This window comes from Loxodonta africana, chromosome 4, assembly GCF_030014295.1.
Source record: "Loxodonta africana isolate mLoxAfr1 chromosome 4, mLoxAfr1.hap2, whole genome shotgun sequence".
Classification (NCBI taxonomy): domain Eukaryota; kingdom Metazoa; phylum Chordata; class Mammalia; order Proboscidea; family Elephantidae; genus Loxodonta; species Loxodonta africana.
This window is the reverse complement of record NC_087345.1, coordinates 38265220-38287496: the sequence shown is the minus strand read 5'-3', so window position 1 is coordinate 38287496 and position 22277 is coordinate 38265220. Positions and strand designations below refer to the sequence as shown.

At 41.0% G+C, this 22277-nt stretch overlaps 1 protein-coding gene across 15 annotated transcripts in view; it reads left to right on the top strand.

The window, feature by feature from the left end:
* The window catches only part of CRADD (CASP2 and RIPK1 domain containing adaptor with death domain), a 310952-nt gene that overhangs the window by 4200 nt on the left and 284475 nt on the right, over positions 1-22277 (top strand). Inside the window, exon 3 of one of the 15 annotated variants that reach the window (XM_023559692.2) lies at positions 128-22270. The exons of the other annotated variants lie outside the window; for them this stretch is intronic. Within the exon in view, the coding sequence (XP_023415460.1) occupies positions 128-162 (35 nt within the window). The 3' untranslated portion in view covers positions 163-22270. Of the gene's footprint in view, positions 1-127; positions 22271-22277 lie in introns of those variants that run through there. 15 annotated transcript variants of the gene reach the window in all.

Below are 22277 nucleotides of genomic sequence, written 5' to 3'. Positions count from 1 at the left end.
TCTATTTAAATCATAAAGGCATCTTTGGGTTTGGAGGAACTAGACTGTAGGAAAATGCGGTGCTAGTATGTGTGTATATGTATATGTTCACCACTTCTTATGTTTTATTTATTTTGGTTGTCATTAGGTAATTTGTATGGATTTGGTGGTCTTTTCCTGTGAGGGCCTGAGACATATGGGAAGGAACAGCTTTCTCTTTGACCAAGAGGATGATCCCCTCTAAGAATGAACTGATTTTATTTTATTAAAAAGCTTTCTTGTTTTGGTCTTCTCAGAGATTCTTGGTTTTCCCTTTATTTTGTTTGTTTAATTTTTGTGTTTCACTTGTACATTTGAGCTGCAGCAGAGGCCTTTTTTGATGATTGGTCCCAGTTGCTTTTTCTTTATGTTCTGGATGTAATTTTTTAGGGAGGAATCAAGTTGTGTCTTGAAACTTGCTACTCTTTTAACACTCCCCGGCTCTCCTAAGCAAATCCCAACACACACACCCACACCCACACACACCCACCCACCACTGTGAACCTTTTGATTCTGTTTATTTTCCCAGAATCTGCTTAGGTGATGGTTCTCTGGTCTGTCTCTTAGATGTTAATAGGTAATTGTGGTTTCATGTTTTTCTTACCTAGTAGGGATTCTTATGTTTTGAAAGGGGCATTCTGGTGATAAAATGACTTAATCCAGGCTGGCACCACGGAAAGAACACTTCACAGTGCGTCCCTTACTGGCCAAGGTCACGTACTAGACACTAGATCAGCTGGAAATCCTCCCTGGGCTCCTATCAGGTTGTTTAAGAGATGAGGATAGTGTCCTGTCTGGCTGAAGGCAGCATGTGTCTGCCCGCTGGCTTCCCGCTGCTTGAAGGGCCCTGTCTGCACTGCCAAACTAACTCTAGTATCTGAGCTAATCTGGATCTGCAGAGGAGGTTTGTTGGCACCCCACCCTGACCATCTGGTGGGACTTAGCCTAGGTTTTGGTGGGAGTGACTCCTGGGCCACAGGCCTCCCTGTTCCAGCCCTGGCTAAAGGACTGGGCCTCTGCTGTGATTCTCACTAACAGTCGGCCTGGTTTCCCTGCCTTTTACCTTTTACCCCAGTCTTCCTTTAGGCTTCAGAGGAGGGTTTTTTTTTTTAAACCATCTCTCCTATCTAGACTAGGCCTCTGCTTTATGTACTTTTAGCCACAGGCCACAGTGAAGGATGGGTCTCTGGGAGGACAGATCATCACCTCTTGCATTAGCATCAGCTCTTTAGTGGATATGTTTTACTTGATGGAGTGGCTGTCCTTGGGCTGATACTTGCCTTAACCTTTCCTGAGCTTGAGCTCGTTCTCCTCCTGAATCCTATGGCCTGGACTCCCTGGCTACCGTCACTGGGGCAGTACACATGTCCAGTCTATTTCCCCTCTACCCAGGGGCTCGAGGGCTCAGCCTGCCTCTTTTGGAGCTAGTCTTGAGTGACCAGGCTGAGCCACATCAGCCACTCTCTGGAGATAAACTCTGGCTCTGTGAATACCCGGATGCATGTGAAGTTAGGAGCTCTACTGGCAGAAATTTTTAGGTATTGTAATAGGATTATTAGAGAGATTTCGAGCCTGTGATCTATTTCATAGAATTTTCCAATCATGCCATGTTACCACCCCTACTCTGTCTATGATCAGTTCAGTGTTGATTTCAGTTTATCTAGCTTGTGGTCTATCCAGGTGCTTCTTATGTGGCTAAGTAGTATTCACCTTGTGGTGTCTCATGAACTAGAGAGGGAACTGTGGGCTGGCATCCACCTAAGACCCCTGCCTGAGCTAAGTAAAGGGAGAGTTTTCAGAGAGCCCTGATTCTGTGTATGACTAGCAGATTATCACATACTTCCTGAGGACCCTAATGCCAGACCCTGGGTATATAACAACATATAAAATCTTGTCCAGACCAAGCTAATGAGATTGATTCATTCGTTCTGCAAATATTGAGTACTGACCATGTGCCAGATATTAAGTGCTGGGGGTATGACAGTAAACAAAACAAAGCCCCTGCTTTCATGGAGCTCAGTATATTCTAGTGTGGTGGCAGGGAGAAGGGGCAGGGACAGGAAATAAACAAATGAATAAATAATATATCAGGTGGTGATAAGTATTATGAAGAAAAATAGTCCATGAGGATAGGGAAGAAGGGCTTACCATCATATATAAGGCGGTCAGGGAAAGCATCTCTGATGAGGTGGCATTGAGAAGACACCTGAAGTTAGCGATAGAGTGAACCACATGGATATATGGGGGGAAAGCATCTCAGATAGAAGAGACCACAACTGCTAAGGAGCCATAGGTGACAAAGTAGCTACAGCCCAGGCCTGACTGAGAGAGGACACCCTCATCGTAGAGAGATGGATCACTGCATATCAGCATGGGTTCAGTTGCAATTATTTGTTGAGAGCCCACCATGTGCTTCCCAAAATGTGAGATGTGTACAGCCATGATTTAGAGTGGCTCTTGAGCTAACTTTCGATAACACGTGGTCTTGGTATTAAACAATACTGAATCACATAGAAGAAAGTTTTTTTCCTTTTTCTGTTCCAATCCTGATAATACTCAGGTGTTTGGTACAAGTATATCTGTAACACCTCCCTTGACACTTGCCAGTTTCTCTTTTTAATAGAGAAAAAGGCATCCTCATACTTAAAGCCTTCGATGAGTAACAGTATTTAACTAGAATTTAATGAAAAAATACTAAGAAAATAATAGTGGTATAAGGACAGGCAAAAAAGTGTGAAGATTCTTTTCATATGTGATATGTCATTTAGAAAGAGCAACAGGGGTTTGGGAGCAGGAGCCATTGCTTGGCTGGTATAGTTGGGGAAGGAAGCCTCCAGCTGTACTTCAGAGAAGATAATACCTTATTCAAAGTGCTTTACTGTTTTGCTCCTTCATTTTCTGCACAGTGGCAAGAACTGGAAACCTTTGTTAGTAAAATTGCCAGTGTAGTTTAATTTTAAGTTTTCTAAATTTTAAGCACATTCATCCTCTAATGTAACAAAGTCAGCAAAATGGAGCCTTCTCCTGGTGTTATGGAACTTTCGAGGGACTCATAGATCATCTGATTTTTCTCCGAGACAACCCAGGCTTAGGGAGAGTAAGTCAACTTGTCCATGGTCTCACACAGCTGGTTAATGTAATTTATTGTTGGGACTGGAATCCAGGCCTCCCAGTTCTTGATTTAGAACTTTCTTAGCTGCTCTGCATTGGCTCCCTGCTGGGTTTGAAATGGAACTGAATTGTGCTGTAATGTTAATAATTGAAACAGGCTTTTTTAAAAACTGTACTAATGCGGTTTTTTTTTTTTTTTTTTCATTTTAAGAGGAACATTTTCTAGGGCTTTTAGAGGTATAATGGGATGAAATTTTACTAAAATGTTTTATTTTTATTAGTGCTAATTTTAATCATTTTAAAAGGAAATTATGATAGTTCATTACTGTGTTTTATCAGAAGATTCCCCCCCCCGCCGCCCGCTTCTGCAAGGCTGACATAAAGGAAGAATGGAAGACTTTTTATTGAGTATTTATGGGACTGATGAAATAATGCATCTGTCGGCAGCCAATTGCAGCTCTTTCTAGGAATAGCAAACCATGTGACAAGTCTCACCACAGCAGAGATGCCTCCATTTCACTTTAAAAAATGGATTTAATGTTCTTTTCTCCTAGAAATTCTCACTGTGACTTTTTTCCCCTTCCTGTGGATGTACGGGCTATTCAGCTACATCAGTCACCCTCTTGACCATCAGGGTTGATTTAGCTCAGTGTTTCTCAGCCCTGACTGTGCATTAGAAATACCTGGGGAGCTTTTAAAAAATTACCGATGCCTAGGCTTCACACCAGACCAATTCATTCCAAAATTTTTGGAGAGGGTGGGGTATGGGCAATGATATTAATATATACACATGTACATGTACGTACACACACATACTTGCCTGTGTATAGGCACATACACAGGTACACAGGAGCAAACATCTCGCTAGATTATTTTATAATGCAGCCAGGGTTGAGAACCTTGAGATGTTATCATCTGGTTAGGCTTGTGGTTCCTTTCTCACTTATAGATCCCCAACCGTGGGCCTCCCAAAGCTGTGAGGAAGGTAGAAAGATGGGAGGAATGGAGGTGTAGAAAGATGTATCCTGTTGCTGTCGAGTTGATTCTGTGTGACAGAGTAGAACTGCCCTATAGAGTTTCCAAGGGGTGCCTGGTGGATTTGAACTGCCAACCTTTTGGTTAGCAGCCGTAGCACTTAACCACTATGGCATGAGGGTTTCCAGAAGGATATATAGTTTAAGTCTGTAATCTCACATCCTTTTAATTCCTTGCATTTCTTGTACATTTTTTCTCAACAGTTCTAGAATCTCAGGCTGGGGTCATACAGGTTTAGCTCTACTACCAACATGAAAACCCAGTAGAGCTCTATAAGGATATATAGGTAGATGCACTTAGAACAAAATTGACTGGAGGGCATATAACACACAGCTGGAGAATTTGTATTTGGGAGAATTATTTTCATTGCCTATTCACATTGTTTGATAATTACAAACCATCCACAATCAAGTTATGTCCAAGGGGAGGCAGAACGTGTCCCATTGCCAGCGGGGAATAAGATGGATGCTGCTCTGAGATACAGATTGAGCTGAAGATGGTGTGAGGATAGAGGAGAGGAGGAAGGAGACAGATGGCTGATCGGGAAGGCTGAGACTGGCTTAGTCTGTCCATCTGTGTGTCAGTCAGTCAGCCTGTCTGCCCACGGTTTTTGTTTGTAATTAAAAATGAATTTCAGTTTCTTTCTGTGTCTCAGAAAGAACCTCAAATAACATCAGTAAAATAACCATAATATTTATTGGGAGCTTACTATGTGCCACTATAACAGAAATACCACAAGTGGATGGCTTTAACAAACGAATTTATTTTCTCACAGTTTAGGAGGCTAGAAGTATGAATTCAAAGTGCCAGCTCGAAGGGAACGCTTTCTGTCTGTTGGCTCTGGAGGAAGGTCTATCAGGACAGGTTCTTCTCAACTGCATCTGAAGGCATGCTTCTCTCTGGCCCTTGGCCCCTCAGCCCTTGGCCTGGCCCCTGGCCTGCTTGGGCAAGTCTTACAAAGCTCTTTAGTTCCCCTGATAAATGCCCAGAGGCACCCCACTTCACCAGGAGGCCTCCTGCCTGAAGGCACTTAACTCTCTCTCTGAGGGTTGGTTCCTATGCCGCCTTGCTCTGTCTTATGGTTCTGCTGCCATCATTTCCCTGTCGCTGCTTCTTGCCATCCTGCCCTGTCTCCAGTGTTACAGCTCTCTGTGTCTCCTGGTTCTAGGAGGTTCTCAGCACAGGGACCCTGGGTCCAAAGGACACACTTCTCTCTTGGCTCTTCTTTTTTGGTGATAGGAGGTTTCTCTTTCTGTTCGCTTCTGTCTCCTTTTACCTCTTATAAGATAAAAGGTGATAACTCCCCTTATATGGGATCAGGGCTGTGACCTGAGTAAGGGTGTTGCATGCCACCTTAATCCTCATTAACGTGACGTAATCCTGTCTATAGGGTCGCTGTGAGTAGGAATCGACTCCATGATACTGGGTTTGGTTTTTTTTTTTGGTTTAATCCTGTCTTATTAACATAACAGACAGCTCATTCCAAAATGGGACCATAACCACAGGCATGGAGGCTAGGATTTACAACACATCACAAAACGGAGGATAATCAGATCACAAAATGAAGGATGACCACACAATACTGGGAATCATGGCCTAGCCAAGTTGGCACATACTTTTGGGGGACACAATTCAATCTATGACATATGGGTTAAGCACTAAGTCCTTTACGTTTATTAATTCATTTAATCCTGACAATAACTTGATGAAATTAATGTTATTACCCTTATTTCACAGATGAGAGTATGGAGGTACAGAGATGTTAAATAATTTGCCCAAGGTCATGCAAGGTAGAAGAACCAAATTTGGAATCCGGTACTTTTGACTGCAAAGCCTACTAATTCATATCCTATAAAAACACTTCCTCAAAATTCTTAGATTTCCCCTTCTCTCTAATTCTAATAAACTGTGGCTTCTCTGGAGTCACAGTGTGGTGCAAATGGTTAACATACTCGGCCACTAACTGAAAGGTTGGAGGGTCAAGTCTACCCAGAGGCTTCTCAGAATAAAGGCCTGATGAACTTTTCTGAGAAATCAGCCATTGAAAAAACCCTGTAGACACAGTTCTACTCAGACACCATGGGGTAGCCGTGAGTCCAGTTGACTGGATGGCAAGTAGTGGCTGCTCCGGAGCCTATCACTTACTAACCCCCATTCTTCCCTCCCCTTATTCCATTCTCTCCCAGACAGGCAGTGAAGCTCAAGGGGATTTTCTGACTTTTTCTTTCCTGCCTATTGTCTTGAGACAATTCCTGGTTGGTGTCTTTCTCTTCCCCCTCCATCTCTCTTTTTGTCTTTTTAAAATTTTTTTGGTCTAATGTGAGGTTATATGGGGTCAAGGAATGAGTCCCAGGGTTTCCCCTATCCCAACTGGCTACCTTCAGAGTAAAAACAGACTAAATCTTGTCTGTAATCAAGAGAGGGCCAGAGACCAAACGGGCAACACTTGCCCCAAAGCAAAGATGAGAAGGCAGGAAGGGACAGGAAAACTGGAACAATGGACATAGGGAGCCCCGGGGTGGAGAGGGGGAGAGTGGGGACATTGTGGGGATCAATGTCAGGAAACAATTCGTTTATAAATTTTTGAATGTGAAACCAATTTGCTCTGTAAACTTTGACCTAAAGCACAATATAATTTAAAAAGGAGGGGGGGTTAGTGTATTGGCTCTTCTGATACTGAAATCAGGTCCCACTTTTGCAGCTCTTCAATCATGTTATCTAAAGCTGTCAGCTCCAGTACCAGTTTTTTTGGTAGTGTGGCCTCAGAGTTTAACCATATGCTTAGCAACGGAGCTTTCTCTTTTTATGGGTATAGTTCAGACTTGTAGGCTGCTGCTGTAGCTAGCTGAGGAATGTTTGACTTTACTTAATTTTAATAGGCAGCTGTGTTTATACTTGTTCCCCAGTTTGAGCAGTAAGGAGTGTGTATGTATGATTCTTTGGAGGGCATTTCCCCCAGATAAAAAAAGAGGACGTCGTACTTTTCTAAACAATAAATTTTAATTGAGAAGGAAATGTGACTGCTACAAGATGTTTGGGGCAGGTTTTAGTCGTAGGCTTTATTTTTATTAATGTTATAAAAGAAACCTAAGTCTTTACAAGAAGCGCCAAGTTGACAATTCCTGGAAATGTTCATGTTCTATTTATGCTCAGCACCATAGCAGAGAGGATGGCAACGCTGTTACCAAAATAATATTGCTGAGATGTACTAAATGGCAAACGAGAGGCCTGTGGTTTTATAACCTCAATACAAGACTTTTAAAGAATCTCCCTGTTATACCATTTGTTGATAAAGTATATGGGTGCTGAATGGGAACGGTGAAGTTCAGAGAATTACAGAGAAGGCAGAGTATATCTGCTGAGACTTATCCCGTTGTTAGAACTGTAGAAGTTTAGAGCTGGAAGGGACTTCAGAGAGCCCCACTTTATAGATGAGGAAACTAAGAGATATCACCAGGGTGGTGCAAATGGTTAACATGCCCACTGCTAACCAAAAGGTTGATTGTTTGAGTCCACCTAGAGGTGCCTTCGAAGAAAGGCCTGATGATCTGCTTCTGAAAAATCAGCTGTTGAAAACTCTATGGAGTACAGTTCTAATTTGACACGAATGGATTGCTGTAAGTTGGAATTGACTTGAAGGCAACTTTTTTTTTTTTGGTTTAACAGCTTATATATGGACTCTTTGGTTCAAGAAGTAGCACCTGATGCTGACATAAGCAAGAACAAGAATTTCTCTAAATACACTGGGTAGTTCACAACTTTGAAGGGATTGCTCAAATTTCAGAGTTTAGAAAGGACAGGAATGAAGCCACTCTGGGGATCTTGGGCCATTGTATGACCATCTCCAGTCAAATTCCTCCATCTCACCTTCCTTCCCTCAAGATTCAAAGTCTGATTGGTCTAAACTTGGGTCACAAGCCCTTCTCGTAGGTCACTAGATAGCTAGGGTAGGGAAGGGACAGTTCCTAAAGGAAGCTGATTATGAGAGTTGTTCGATATGCCTTATCACACCCATTCCTTTTGGATTGAAAAGGTCCCACACCCACTGATCTAGAAGGAAATGATGGCCTTTTGAAGAAGGAAGGTGTTTTACATATCCTTAATATGCAAAACCCAGGTTGAGGACCAAAGATGGTAGGAAAAGTACAGGAGAGCAATTTTTGGAACAAGATAGGTCCCCCAGACTTTTTCAAAATCAGAAGATGCTGGGGAAAAAAAAAAAAAAATGAATTGAGAATGTTGATGTAGAGAGAAGGTTAGAAACAGATTTGGATTGGGTACTGGTCTGAGGGTTTCAGGTGTATAAACACTTTATCATCCTTATAATAACCTTTTGAGGTAGGTACTATGATGATCATTTCTATTTTATAGATGAAGAGACTAAGAGATACATTGCCCAAGGTCACACAACTTGGTAGTAGCAGAGTTGAGATTTTAACCCTGACAGTCTGGCTCCACAGTCTACATTTCTACTCACTATGCTATTCTGTCTCTAATACCAGCTCTGGTTGGAGTCACATGTCTTAGATTACCTGACTTTGGTAGCTATAGCCTCTTTATTTTCTGTAACTTTCTTGCTTCAGGTCTCTCAAGTAACCAAAATTTTCTGTGTGCATGTCAGTCTCATTTTTAAGATTTACCAGATGGGAGATTTGAAAAAATACTCAAGAAGGTAAAAGACATTTTTCTAAGAAATGTAATTAGGCAAAATAAAGATTTTTAGTGAGATTGTCATGAACATTTTCGCTCGTTTAGTTTCTGCCCTTTCAATCTCTTTTTATTATTAGTCAATCATTTGATGGCGCTTTGGGAAAATGTGCCTTTCCAGGTCTCTCTTATATTTGAGACCTTTTATTTCCTCATGTGCCAGTCAGGATGCATTCAGGAGACAGAAACCACACAATAATCTGGCAGGAAGAATGTAATACAAATAATTATTAACTAGTAAAAAGTGGTTAAGTATTGTTGTGGAATAACGGCAAGGACATCATACATGAAGAAATCAAGGGGGAGTTAAAAAGACAGGGGAAAGAAAGAAAAGACCAAAATGGATGTCAGAAGAGACTCTGAAACTTGCTTTTGAACGTAGAGGAGCTCAAGAGAAAGGAAGAAATGATGAAGTAAAAGAGCTGAACAGAAGGTTTCAAAGGACAGCTCAAGAAGACAAGGTAAGGTATTATAATGACATGTGCAAAGACCTGGAGTTAGAAAACCAAAAGGGAAGAACACTGTTGGTATTTCTGAAGCTGAAAGAGCTGAAGAAAAAATTCAAGCCTTGAGTTGCAATAGTGAAGGATACTATGGGCAAAATACTGAACAACACAGTAAGCATCAAAGGAAGATGGAAGGAATACACAGAGTCGTTGTACCAAAAAGAATTGGTCGACATTCAACTATTTCAGGAGGTAGCATATGATCCAGAACTGATACACCGAAGGAAGAAGTTTAAGCTGCACTGAAGCCTAAACTTGGTGAAAAACAAAACTCCAGGAATTGACGGAATACCGAATGAGATGTTTCAACAAACGGATGCAGTGCTAGAAGTGCTCCCTCGTCTTTTTTACACCAAGAAATTTGAAAGACAGCTACCTAGCCAACTGACTGGAAGAGATCCATATTTATGCCTATTCCCAGGAAAGGTGATCCAACCAAATGTGAAAATTATAGGACAATATCATTAATATCACATGCAAACAAAATTTTGCTGAAGATTATTCAAAAGTGGCTACAGCAATATATTGACAGGGGACTGCCAGAAAGTCAGGCCGGATTTAGAAGAGGACGTGGAACCAGGGATAGCATTGCTGGTGTCAAATGGATCCTGGCTGAAAGCAGATCATACCAGAAAGATGTTTTCTGTGTTTTAAGGACTATGCAAAGGCATTTGACTGTGTGGATTACAACAAATTATGGATAACATTTTGAAGAATGGTAATTCCTGAACACTTAATTGTGCTCCTGAGGAACCTGTGCATAGATGAAGTTGCAGTCCTTCGAATAGAACAAGGAGATGCTGCATGGTTTAAAGTCAGGAAGGGTAGGGTTGTGTCCTTTCATCTTCCTTATTCAGCCTGTATGCTGAGTAAATAACCTGAGAAGCTGGGCTATATAAGAAGAACAGTGCATTAGGTTTGGAGGAAGACTTACATACTTCTTGCATGTTATGAGGAGGGATCAGTCCCTGGAGAAGGACATCATGCTTGGTAAAGTGGAAGGTCAGCGAAAAAGAGGAGGACCCTCAATGAGATGGGTTGACACCGTGGCGGCGACAGTGGGCTAAAGCATAACAATTGTGAGGATGGCGCAGGACCAGGCAGTGTTTTGTTCTGTTGCACATGGGGCCGCTATGAGTTGGGACCAACTCAGTGGCACCTAACAACAATAACATTGTTAACTACTAAGGAATACAGGACTTGCAAATGGAAGAGATTTTTTTTTCCCGAGGGCTGAAGGAGAGTACAGAAAGAAAACACTAACAACTTGGAAGAGGCCCCTCCCCACTCCCAAGGGTGAGATTCATACCTAGTTGGAAATGAAATGACTGCCACATGAATATGTAGCCTACTGGTGGCAATAAAAAAAAACTTGCCATAGGGTACAAGCTGGAGCTAGTCTATAAGAACATCCCACTGGGTGGCATAGAGGATGTGGGTGGGCCAGAGCTGATTGTCAGAAAGCAGTTTGCCAAGTGGCAGAGAAGTTCCCTAGAAAGTGAACACCGCTGTGAGTGAGTGCCACTGGCAATACACCTTGGAGGGGATTAAGCATCCCAAACCAGAAAGAAAAGTCCTTTCCTCTGCTATGGCCTTGTAGTGTCCCTCTAGTGCCCTCTATAGACAAAAACTAGCTTTGCACCTTTTGGCAAAGGAGAAATGTTTATGGGGTCCAGCTTCAGTATCACAAAGCAGGGCAAAGAGGGGTGGATTTAGAGCTGAGAGGTAAACATTGACAACTGGTGCTTCTCGTTGACAACTGACAATACTACAGACTTCCGAAGGTTGTTCTGAGAGCCTGATTTATTTCTTTGTTTATTCAGCCAAAATTTGTTCAGTATCTACCATCACTGGCTACTCTGCTAAGGCCCCGAGGTTATGGTTGTCATTGTCTATTTTTGGTCTCTGCAACTAGACTATAAGCTTCTCTGGGGCAGAGACTGCTTTTTATCTCCACCTGCAGAACCTATTTAGCACAGAGCTAGAGAGTAGCTCTTACATCTTTATTGAATGAATGAAGGAATGAATATAAAGATGAAGATAAAAATGGAGTTCAAAAATTTAAAGTGTAATTGGGGAAGGGTAGAGGCAAATAGATAAAATATGGTATTTTGATTATCTTTTGCTTTTATAGAAAACCATTCGTTCCTAAACTTAGTGGATTAAAACAACATTTATTTTGCTCATGAATGTGCAATTTGGGTAGGTCTTGTTAGGAACAGCTCATTTCTTCACTCACATGTCTGCTAAGTGGGTGTTGCTTGATGGTTTCTCTCCACATGGGCCTTTCTATAGGTGAGTGGGATTTCCTACAGCATAGTGGTTGGGTTCCAAGAGGCAGACAGTAGAAGCTGCTGGTTTCTTAAGGTCTGGGCCCGGAAACTGGCATAGTGTTACTTTTGCTGTGTTCTTTCAGTTAAGCTGTCCCAGAGTCCAGATTCATGGGAAAGAGCCAGAGACCTCATATTTTTTTGGGAGGCATGCCCCTTATAATACTTAATAGATATAATTTTTTTTCCTAAAAGGGAAATTAGGTGCCATATATGAAATTTCTTATAAATTAATAACAAGCGTTTGTCATTAGTTTAACAAAAATGCCAGGTTTTTTTCCCCTAGAGTCAAAATAAGTTTATTTTTTTCCCTGACTCTAAAATCAACACATATTTGTTGTTTAAAAAAAAAGCCCTACAAAGTTATCAAGAAAATAGAAATCACCCATAATCTTATCACCCAGAGATATGTTTATAATAAATGAATAGTGAAGTATGGTGGGAACATATAATATTTTGAATTTCGTTTTTAGTCTCAACATTTAGTCATAGGAAATTCTGTTTTAGAAGCTCTCTCTTTTCTAAATTACAGCCATATCCAGAAAGTTATTGTTTATAGATCCAAAGACTTAACTCCAGGATTTCTCATGCAATGCCAAAATAAAGAAGAAAATCCAGAAGGCCAAATGTGCGTGTATGTGTAAAATTATATGTATTTTTTTTTGCAGAGAATAAAACTGCGTCAATGGGAAGCAGTCTTTTCAAATTATTATCAAGGCATGTTGTTATTTCATTTAGCAGAGGGTGGGGGTAGGAGCGCTGGACTTAAATGACCTTCCCCAAATGACCCTTAAGTTTAACTACGAAAGTAGTTTTCACTTTGCTGTTTATTTTTCTGTTTATCTTTGTATGAGTATTCAATTTCAAAGTATTTCACTAGATTATTATATAACCTGAGTTTTTCAATGTCCCTGTGTATATGTTTTTAAATATTAAGTTTCTAAATCTTTCCTCTTTGTTGTTTTCCCTGAACTGTTAGGCTATAGTTGATTGAGCCTTTGCCAGTAACATTTAAAAATATATTTATATTCTTGAAATAGACTTAATTTGTAAATATGTGGCTGTTCTAGATAGTACATTCTATCTTTTTCCCCTTGGAAAGGCATTCCTAATAACTTTTCTTCATTAAATCATAGAATTTCAAAGAAACTGTTAAAACCTTTTACGGAGTAATCATATCCCTTTCCCCTCACTCCTCCTTACCAGACCAAACACCTTAAGCCATTGTAAGAAGCAGAAATCAAAACCAAAACCAAACCTGTTTCCTTCGAGTTGATTCGAACTCATAGTGACCCCATGTGACAGAGTAGAAGTGCCCCATAGGGTTTCCAAGGTACGGCTGCTGGATTCGAGCTGCTGACCTTTTGGTTAGTAGCCGAGCTCTTAACCACTATGCCACTGAGGCTTCGAGAAGCTGTAGAGGCCTTATAAACCAAAGGGAGAGCACAGTGCTAGGAACTCTAACACTTTGCCTCCCTGCTTCATTTCAGCAAGCGTTTACTGAATGTCTGCTGTGTGCCAGCAGTTAAACAGGTACAGAAATTAATAAAACAGAATTCCTGCACTTAAGGTGCTCCAGATAAATGAGGTAACACATGTGAAGTGCTTAGAAAAAGCTGGGCATGTAGTAAACATTCAATAAATGTCAGCTGTTGTTGGGATTATCATTAGATGCAGCTGAAGAGTTGTGGCACAGAGAAATGTGAAAGGAACAGTGCCAGCTCTACTTGGCCTGTGGTACGGCAGGGTTGGGGAAGGCCTTCAGGAGAGTGTGTAGACCTTAGTGTTGAAGGGTAAGTAGGAATTCACTAGAAGGGCAAAGGGGGAAAGACGTTCTAGGAAAAGGTAATAGAAAGCGCCAGGGCATGAAGGCAATGTTTGTAAGTTGTGTGTGCCTGGTACCTAGTGAGCAAAGGGAAGGTGGAGGCAGCTCAGGCTGACACATTTTGAGAAAGGGATTGACATGAGCAGACTTGCATTTAGGAAGACCACTCTGGTGGCATATAGGTGGGAAGCTAGTAGAAATGGGGGCAGGGAGCCCAATTAGGAAGCTTTTGTAGTAGTCCAAAACCGGACCAAACCCCACTTCCATTAAGTCGATTATGACTCATAGTGACCCCATAGGGGTCCAAGGCTATAAATCTCTGTGGAAGCAGACTGCCACATCTTTCTCCCATGGAGCCCCTGGTGGTTTTTGAACTGAAGACCTTTTAGTTAGCAGTCAAAAGCTTTAACCGCTGCGTGACCAGGGCTCCTCAGAGCAGTCTGGATGAAAAGAATTCAAAGACAGAGCAATGGCAGTAAGGATAGAGAGAAGGGGAATGGGACTGAGAGATATTTAGGAGGAAGAATTAAAACGTGTTCTCAGCTGGGGCAATATGGCTCCCAAGGGGACCAAAATTGGTTCGGGGAGGGGGGTAAAAAAAAATCAGTGATTTGTGGCTCTCTAAAGGCCACAGAACATGAACAAATGTACAGATAACTTGTGGCATTAAAATTTCATGGGCGGGGATGCAATTAGGGAAAAACATGACTAAAAAGTCTTCTTGGGGAGGCAGTAATAAAGTGAGAAACACTGGATTAGAAGGACTTGTCACCTGATTGACCTTGGGGATGAGAGAGAAGAGGATTCTAGGAGGACACCCAGATTTCAGGTGTGGAATGCAAATTTACCAAGAGAGGATACATAGGAGGAGGAAGGTGTACAGGTTATGTTTGTTGAATTTAAGATAATAGTGACTAATGTTTGTTGCTGTTGTTAAGTACCTTCCAGTGTTCATTGCATGAGCCCTTCATGAGCCAGCCCTTTAAAAGCTTTAAATTTATCAATAGTGTGAGCTAGATTCTATTATTATTCTCATTTTTCAGATGGGAAAGCTGAGACACAGCTCAGGGCCACACAATATTTTTTTAATTAATTTATTAAAAAATTTTTTGGTTTGTTGTTGTTGAGAATACATGCAGCAAAACACTCACCAGTTCAGCCGTTTCTACATGTACTATTCAGTGACATTGATTACATTCTTCAAATTTTATAACCATTCTTGCCCTCCTTGTTTTGAGTTGCTCCTCTCCTGCATTAACATAAACTCATTGCCCTGTAAGGTTCCTGTCTAATCTTTTGAGTTGCTGTTGTCACTTCACACAGCATTATTCCCTGAAAATGCTCCGTAAGAATGCAGAGGTGCAGTCTGGGCTTGGATAGAATCCTGTTGCCACCTTTTATCTGCTATGTGATCTAAGTTATTTCATTTTTCTCTAAATTTTAATTTCCTAGTAGGTAAAATGGGTTGACGGCAGTGGTAGTGGGTTAGTAGGTAAAATGAAGGTGCTTCTTGCTCATCTTCAGTTGTTAAGATTAACTGAGAGGATATCTGAACAAATCTTTTAAAACATAAAGTATTGTGTAAATGTAGGTAGTATTTTTAATGTTATCCAGTAGGTACCCATACCCATTGCCTTGGAGTCGATTCCAACTCATAGTAGCCCTGTAAGACAGAAGTGTCCCATAGGGTTTCTAAGGAGGGCCTGGTGGATTCGAACTGCTGACCTCTTGGATAGCAGCAGATCTTTTAACCACTGCGCCACCAGGTCTCCATTCAATACGTAGTATCAATAAATGCAATTTTTCTCTTTGGCCTTACCTCTTGTCTCTTCATTCTCTGTTCTTGAAGCTTCCAGAGGATTTGAAGGGCAGAATGAGAGACTTTCAAACCTCCTCTCCTTCCTGTTTTATTGCAGCTGTATAGATACCTGCTGACTATTCCCTCTTTTCAATACCTGAAAATGGTTCAGGCAGCTTTTACTTCCTTGGGTTTTCATGAATGTCTTTTTTCCCATCTAAACACATGATTCACTTCTCAATCTGTGATTGTTTTACTTTTGCCCATTGAAACTTTTCACAGAGGTCATCAGTAACCTTTGGTTCAATCCACGTTTTTTAAGCTGCTGCATGCTATCTTTGTAGCCTTTGACATTGTGGGCCACTCATTCATTTTTGATAACACCTCCTTCCTCGGCCATGTATTCTCCTACCTCTCTATCTGTTATTTCTCAACTTGTTCTTACTTTGCTTGCCCTTTAAGTGCCAGTTTTCTCCTGAATTGTTAAATCCTTCTTATCCTCTCACTGTACCATTCTGCTTGGGCAAAGCTCATCTGCACCCATGGCTCAGTGACCACCCCGACATGAATTAATTCTTAATCTGTATTTCAGCCCAAATACGTAGCTCCGTTTTAGTGCTCTGTACCTATTTTTTTTTACCTTTAGCTCAATATGGCCGAAATAAAACCCCTCATCTCTCACGTCAAACCTGTCTACCTTCTCCTCAGTGATATTTATTTTCTTTTTCTGCGTGTTCTCCAGTTGACAATATTGGTACTCAAATGATCAGAAGAAAGTTGTATATACATTTTAAAAGGCATTTAGTACACATATCACCTCTTTCTTGAAGCTTTCTGCTACCCCTTCATGGTTGGCCAAGGGATTTTTCTTCTGTGTTTCCAAAGTACCAGGGGCATGTTTTTGTTACGACATATCCCATACTGTGTTAGATTTTGTTACCAAAGTAGATCATGAGTTCTTTGAGGGTAAGAGCTTAGTTTTTCATATTATATTCTTGGAAGCTAGCACACTGCCAGATACCTTTACCACTACTAGTTGCCACTGAGTTAATTCTGACTCATGGTAACCCCATGTGTGTCAGAGACGAGCTGTGTTTCATAGGGTTTTCAATGAAAGCAGATGACCAGACCTTTCTTCTAAGGCACCTCTGATTGGACTTGAACCACCAGGCTTTTGTTTAGCAGCCAAGCCAGATACCTAGTGGGTTCAGTAAATGTTGGTTGAATAAATGAACCTGTGATGGTCTTATTGGCTCAACTCATCTGCCTCCTCACCACCAAGAGCCTTTACCATTGTCAATATTTTTTACTTTACCTTATTTTTCAGCTTTCCTAGATAGCCAGCAGATATAATTCTTTAGTCTTTGACCCTTCATGAAAGTGATCCTTTGGCATTTCTGTAGTGGTTACTATTTAGTATTTGCTGAATGCCAGCCATGAGACACTCACTTTACCAAACTGAAAACAGTATTTGTTCTGGTCTGTGTCCAAAGCAGTTTCTAACTTGTCTATCTGGTTATCAGTCCATTTTATCAGCATTATTAGTATCTGTTGTAATAATGAAATCTCACATGGGAGGGTCCTCCTTACTTTGCCTTGCCTTCTTTATGGCTGAAATTTCTAGTTTTGGAGGTATAGGTCAGGAATAGGAGTGGGTCCAGAGGTCAGCCCCCTGCAAGCCCAGCTCTGCCTGGGTCCAAATCATTTTAAAGATGGGGGAAATTCTAAGTCTGAAGATTTGAAGTTTTCAGGATTGGCTCCTTTGTATTGATATTCCCATGAACACCACACAAAAACAAAATGGAAATCATCTGTACACACACACACACACACACACACACATAAACACAAACACAAACAACAATAGACTTCTAACACTAGAACTGTTCTTGCCTCCTGACAGATTAATTTGGTGCATATGGTAGCCTTGACTTTTAATTCTGGGCTCCTCCTTTAGTCTATATCTTTATGATGTTCTGCTTTCTTACAGTTTAATCTCTGTCCCATCCTCTGAGCCAGTCTTCGGCTCCAGGTTAACTTTGTTTTTACCCCTTCTTTTCTGGCCCCTCCTTTTTTTTTCCCTTAACCTCCAAACTTGAACCTTTTTTTTTTTTTTTCAATTTTGTTTTATCCTGGCTTCCTCTTCCTCCACGCTGTAGTTTTCTAATTTCTCATGGGCTTCCCTTCTCCCTCTTTTAGCAGATTTTGCATTCTCCTGCTTTTCTTTTCTTTTTTTCCTTTCCTTCCTTAGCACCCTTCCCCTTTTAAAAACAAGCGGACCTGTGTCTGGGCCAATTTTGATTTTTTTGTTGCCATCTTACCTTTGGCGTAAAGCAGGAGTTGACAAACTACAACCCTCAGGCCAAATCAGGCCCAAAGCCTTGAGCTAAGAATGGTTTTTACATTTTTAAGTGATTGAAAAAAAAAAAAAGAAGAAAGTAATAGTTCATGATATGTGAAAAGTATATTGTTTAAATTTCACTGTCCATAAATAAAGTTTTATTGGAACACAGCCATGCTGATTTGTTTACATGTTATCTATGGCTGCTTTCACACTATGACAGCACAGTTGGGTAGCTGCAGCAGAGACCCTGTAGCCCACAAAGCCTGAAGTATTTAGTATCTGGCCCTTCACAGAGAAAGTCTGCTGACTCCTGGTATAAGGAGAGAAAGGCATAAAGAAAAAAGCTTTGCATACAGGAACCAGCTTTGTTTACCTATCTTGGTGTCAAACAAGAGTGCTGGATTAAAACGAATGCTTCATTCTAAAAATGTTTTGAGAGCCCAAACTGGGGAAGCTTTTCTTCAGGGTAAACTTTTCCTGTGAAAGTATGTCCTTATCTTTGCCATTTCTTTTGAATTAAATTTTGTCAGAAGAGCAGATTTATCATTCCAGGGCATCTGAACCTTTTCTTTCATTTCTAAAATTGTACATAAGAGAAAAAGTATTAGGTAAACTGAACAGATAAAAGGCCTTTGTACTCTGCGCATTCACACGCGGATTTAATTTCAGCTTATCCTGTATACTCACTCATGGTTTAGTCTTCAGGTTTTTAAGTATTGGGGCAATGAGATAATGTTAGAATTTGAGTACTAACCATACACAAAAGAAGTGAAGCAAGGTTTGCAGTCAGGAAGCATTTGCCTTTTGTTCCCATCCATTAGGTATTCTGTGTATTTTTTATAACCATCACCCCCAATCTTGTCTTTTTTTCCACCTCTTTTGAAGGAAATCATTTATCATCAAGACTCAGACCTCTGGACAAGTAATGCCAAGCAGGAGCAAGAACTTGTCCCCATTCCCCGAGACAGCCATTGTGTTATTTTTGCCTGTTCCTCAGAAGTGTAGCTGTATTAGGTTTCTCAATCCTCTAAGGAACTTAACAATACATTTTGAGCGCTCACCAAGTCCTGTGGGCTCTAAGAGGCATCAAAAGGATTACAACCGAAATAGAAATCGGAGTCCTTGTTGCCCTTCAAGGAGCTTGCAGTCTGTATGGCAAGCATGTGAATGTATGGACATTAGCAGCAGCCTGCGAAGAATTATCAGTGCGTGGAGTTCCAAGAGAGCATATAGCGTGAAAGAGTGATCTGAGTGGGGAGGGGCATAAATTAGGGAGCACTTCTAATTGAAGCTGGATTTTAAGTAGAGCCGTTGATTAGCAGGGAAGAAGCCAGTCCAGACAGAGCAGATGATGAATACTTCTAGACATCTCCTCAGTATGCTCTGCTGGAACATTAAACCCACCATATCACAGACTTTGAGTTGTTTCCACTAAATCCAGTTCCTCCTCCTACTTTTGGTATTTTCATCAATGTTATTATTGTTTTCTGAGTTATGCAGCTGCCTCTTACTTAAAAGCTTTTATTACTTCTCCAAACAAGTTTTCACTGGTCTCCCTATACACAGAGGCTCCCATATGTGTCTTACCCATATTCAGCTGTGTTCGTATTACCTGTGGCCCCTGCCTACCATTGCAGCTTCAACTGATAGTATTCTCTGGAGACCCCCCCATCTCAGTGTACCAGCTAAGTGGGACTTCTTTGTTTTATTTTTTTTACTGTGCTTTAGGTGAAAGTCTACAGAGCAAATTAGCTTCTCATTAGACAATTAATACACATTCTGTTTTGTGACATTGATTGCCAACTCTGTGATGTGTCAGCACTCTTCCCTTCTTGACTTTGGGTTCCCCATTTCCATTTGTCCAGCTTTCCTATCCCCTCCTGCCTTCTCATCCTTGCCCCTGGGCTGGTGTGCCCATTTAGTCTCATAGGCATGGTTGAACTACATGGGTTATTTTTTGTTTATAGGCCTGTCTGATCTGTACAATCAGGGTGCTCTTAGAAGCAAGGGTGGCGAGACTACGTCTCACATACTTTGGACATGTTACCAGGAGGGATCAGTCCCTGGAGAAGCACATCATGCTTGGTAAAGTAGAGGGTCAGTGAAAAAGAGGAAGACCCTCGAGGAGATGGATTGACGCAGTGGCTGCAACAATGGGTCTAAGCATAACGACGATTGTGATCCCTGAGGCATTTCTTTGTTTTTTTAATGTGCTGTACAGTTTTTTGTTTTTGGTCTCTGAGTCTTTGTATGGGTGTGATTGCCCTTACCTCTTAACCTCTTTTTTTTGCCAAGCTAGCTCCACCTTCTCCAGGAAGCCTTTTCATACTCGGGTGGATTATCCAATAGGCAAGGTAAGCATAGTTATGCTTACCTTGCTTACCATATCATTTGTAGTGAACAATTTCACATTTTTTCACCACATCAAAGATTTTACCACGTTGGTGCCCTGGTGGCTGCTAACCAAAAGTTCAGCAGCTGGAATCCCCCAGCCACTCCTTGGAAACCCTACAGGGCAGCTCTACTCTGTCCTTGTAGGGTTGCTGTGAGTTGGAATCAATTCAACAGCAATGGGGTTTTTTCACCACATCTTTGAGGAACTGGAGTTCATGGAAAAAACTCATTCAGTTTGTGACATCTTTAATGTGATGAAACCCATGTGAAATTGCTCACTACAGATTAGTAAATGACCTATGCTTACCTTGTTTATTGGATAATCCTCCCCCACCTACACATTCTCTATTGGGTTAGGTCCTCTTGTTATATACTTCCATAGCATTTGTGCTTACTTTTTGGTAAGATTCATTATTCTTGTTCAGTGTATGCCTTCTATCTATGTTGTAAGATTTTAGAGGGTAGGGATCAAGCACTATTGAAAACAGATATCACTAGGGTTGGTGTCACCCAGTGTGGTAAGTCATGGTGTCATCTCGCCGCCCACCCAGCCACGGACCTTCTCCACACCAGACCAGATAGAATCCTTAGTAATGTTTTCTGTACTAATGTTACTTGTAAGTTGTAATTTCCGTATATCACTGAATGTAATGGTAATAGTAGTGACATAAACAACTAGCAAAATTAAAATCATACCTTTAAATTACAGTATCATATGCACAGCATAAACGTATTTGCATTTACACAGTTTCCTGTGGTTAAAGTGAAAATTCGGTAAGAAAACAACAGAGAAGTTAAAAACGTATAAGGACTACATCAAAGTTATGTTCATTTCAATGTTAAACTTTACCGTTACATGAGATACATTAATGGATTAGGTTTTCATAATCAGTAGCGGCCCAAATAATGTAGACGTTGTAGACAAATGCATATGGAAATATATTCTTAAATGAAATAATTCCATAAAAATAAACAGGGACAAATACACAAGCAGTTCAGCACTTAGTGAACATCTTGACTAAATCAGAACTTTCCTTTCCTGACCTTCAAAGCTGCAAACTTGTCAATGACTTCATCCAAATCAATGCCTTTCTCTAACTTACTTTCAATTGATAATATTACAAGATCAGAAAGCCTTGACTATCCCATGGTAGATTGCAAATAGTTCTTAGTAAGTTTCAGCTTTGAAAAGCTCCTCTTACATGAAGCCACAGACACAGATTGTTAGAAATAATTTTAGGCTTAGTGAAAGGGTTGGGAGAGATTCTATGAAGTGCTATTCAGCTATGAATGCCAAAATGTCAAATGTTGCCGTATCTTTGGCTTTTTCTAGATCAATCTCTGCTGCTTTCATGTACCTTCTCAGCTTTGGTATTTCTGTTAAAAGCTCACTCTCCGCTATCTCGTCATAGAAAGTGGTCAGTTTTGGAATGGATACCTTTAACTCTCCCTCAACGGGACTTATTCTTGAACAGCCTCAGACATAGCTACTACTTCCTTGATGGCTCTCTTGATCTGATCTGAAGTTCAGAATGAAAGCTGTCAATGCACTCAAGCATTGCCCTCTTACTTTCTTCTTGCAGAGTGAGTCCAGCATCACTTACCTGCTCCCCATTCCCAGCCATCCTCTTCTTGAACCTGGCTCTTCTCTCTACTGCAGTTGCATGTTCATCTGATTTTAAAAGTGCCTGTTCAGTTGCATGCTTCGCTAGGTTTCTGTGCTCCTCGTGCAGAAAAAGTCTTAGCACCTCTAGCTTTGTCACCACCTTGGAGTTAAGCCATTAGTCTGCAGGTCCTGCTGTTTAAGATTAACTTCCTGAAGTACATCACACCAGAAGTATAGCTAGCGCAGAAAAGTGAAATCACAGCCGGCAAAAGACCTTGTACTTCTCCTCCTGTTTCCAAATTGTCATGTGAATAGCAAAGAGCTTCAACTGCTGCCACAAACTTAACTGAACTTTTCTTGAACTGGCTTAACTGCCACATGGTGCGTGCTGTGGCGTGTTGTCGATAGCCTTTTCACCGACACCCCAGTGTGGTCTGTTAACACGTCCCATTGATGGGTGGAAGCAGCAAAGACAGAAAACATTGTCTCAAGAGTTCCAAAAAATGGTACACATGATGTGTTTTCAGCAGAAGACTGTTGACTGCACAAGCTAAGAGAATAGTCTACACGTCCATTAAAAATGCCTTTCTTGTTCTCTCCCTC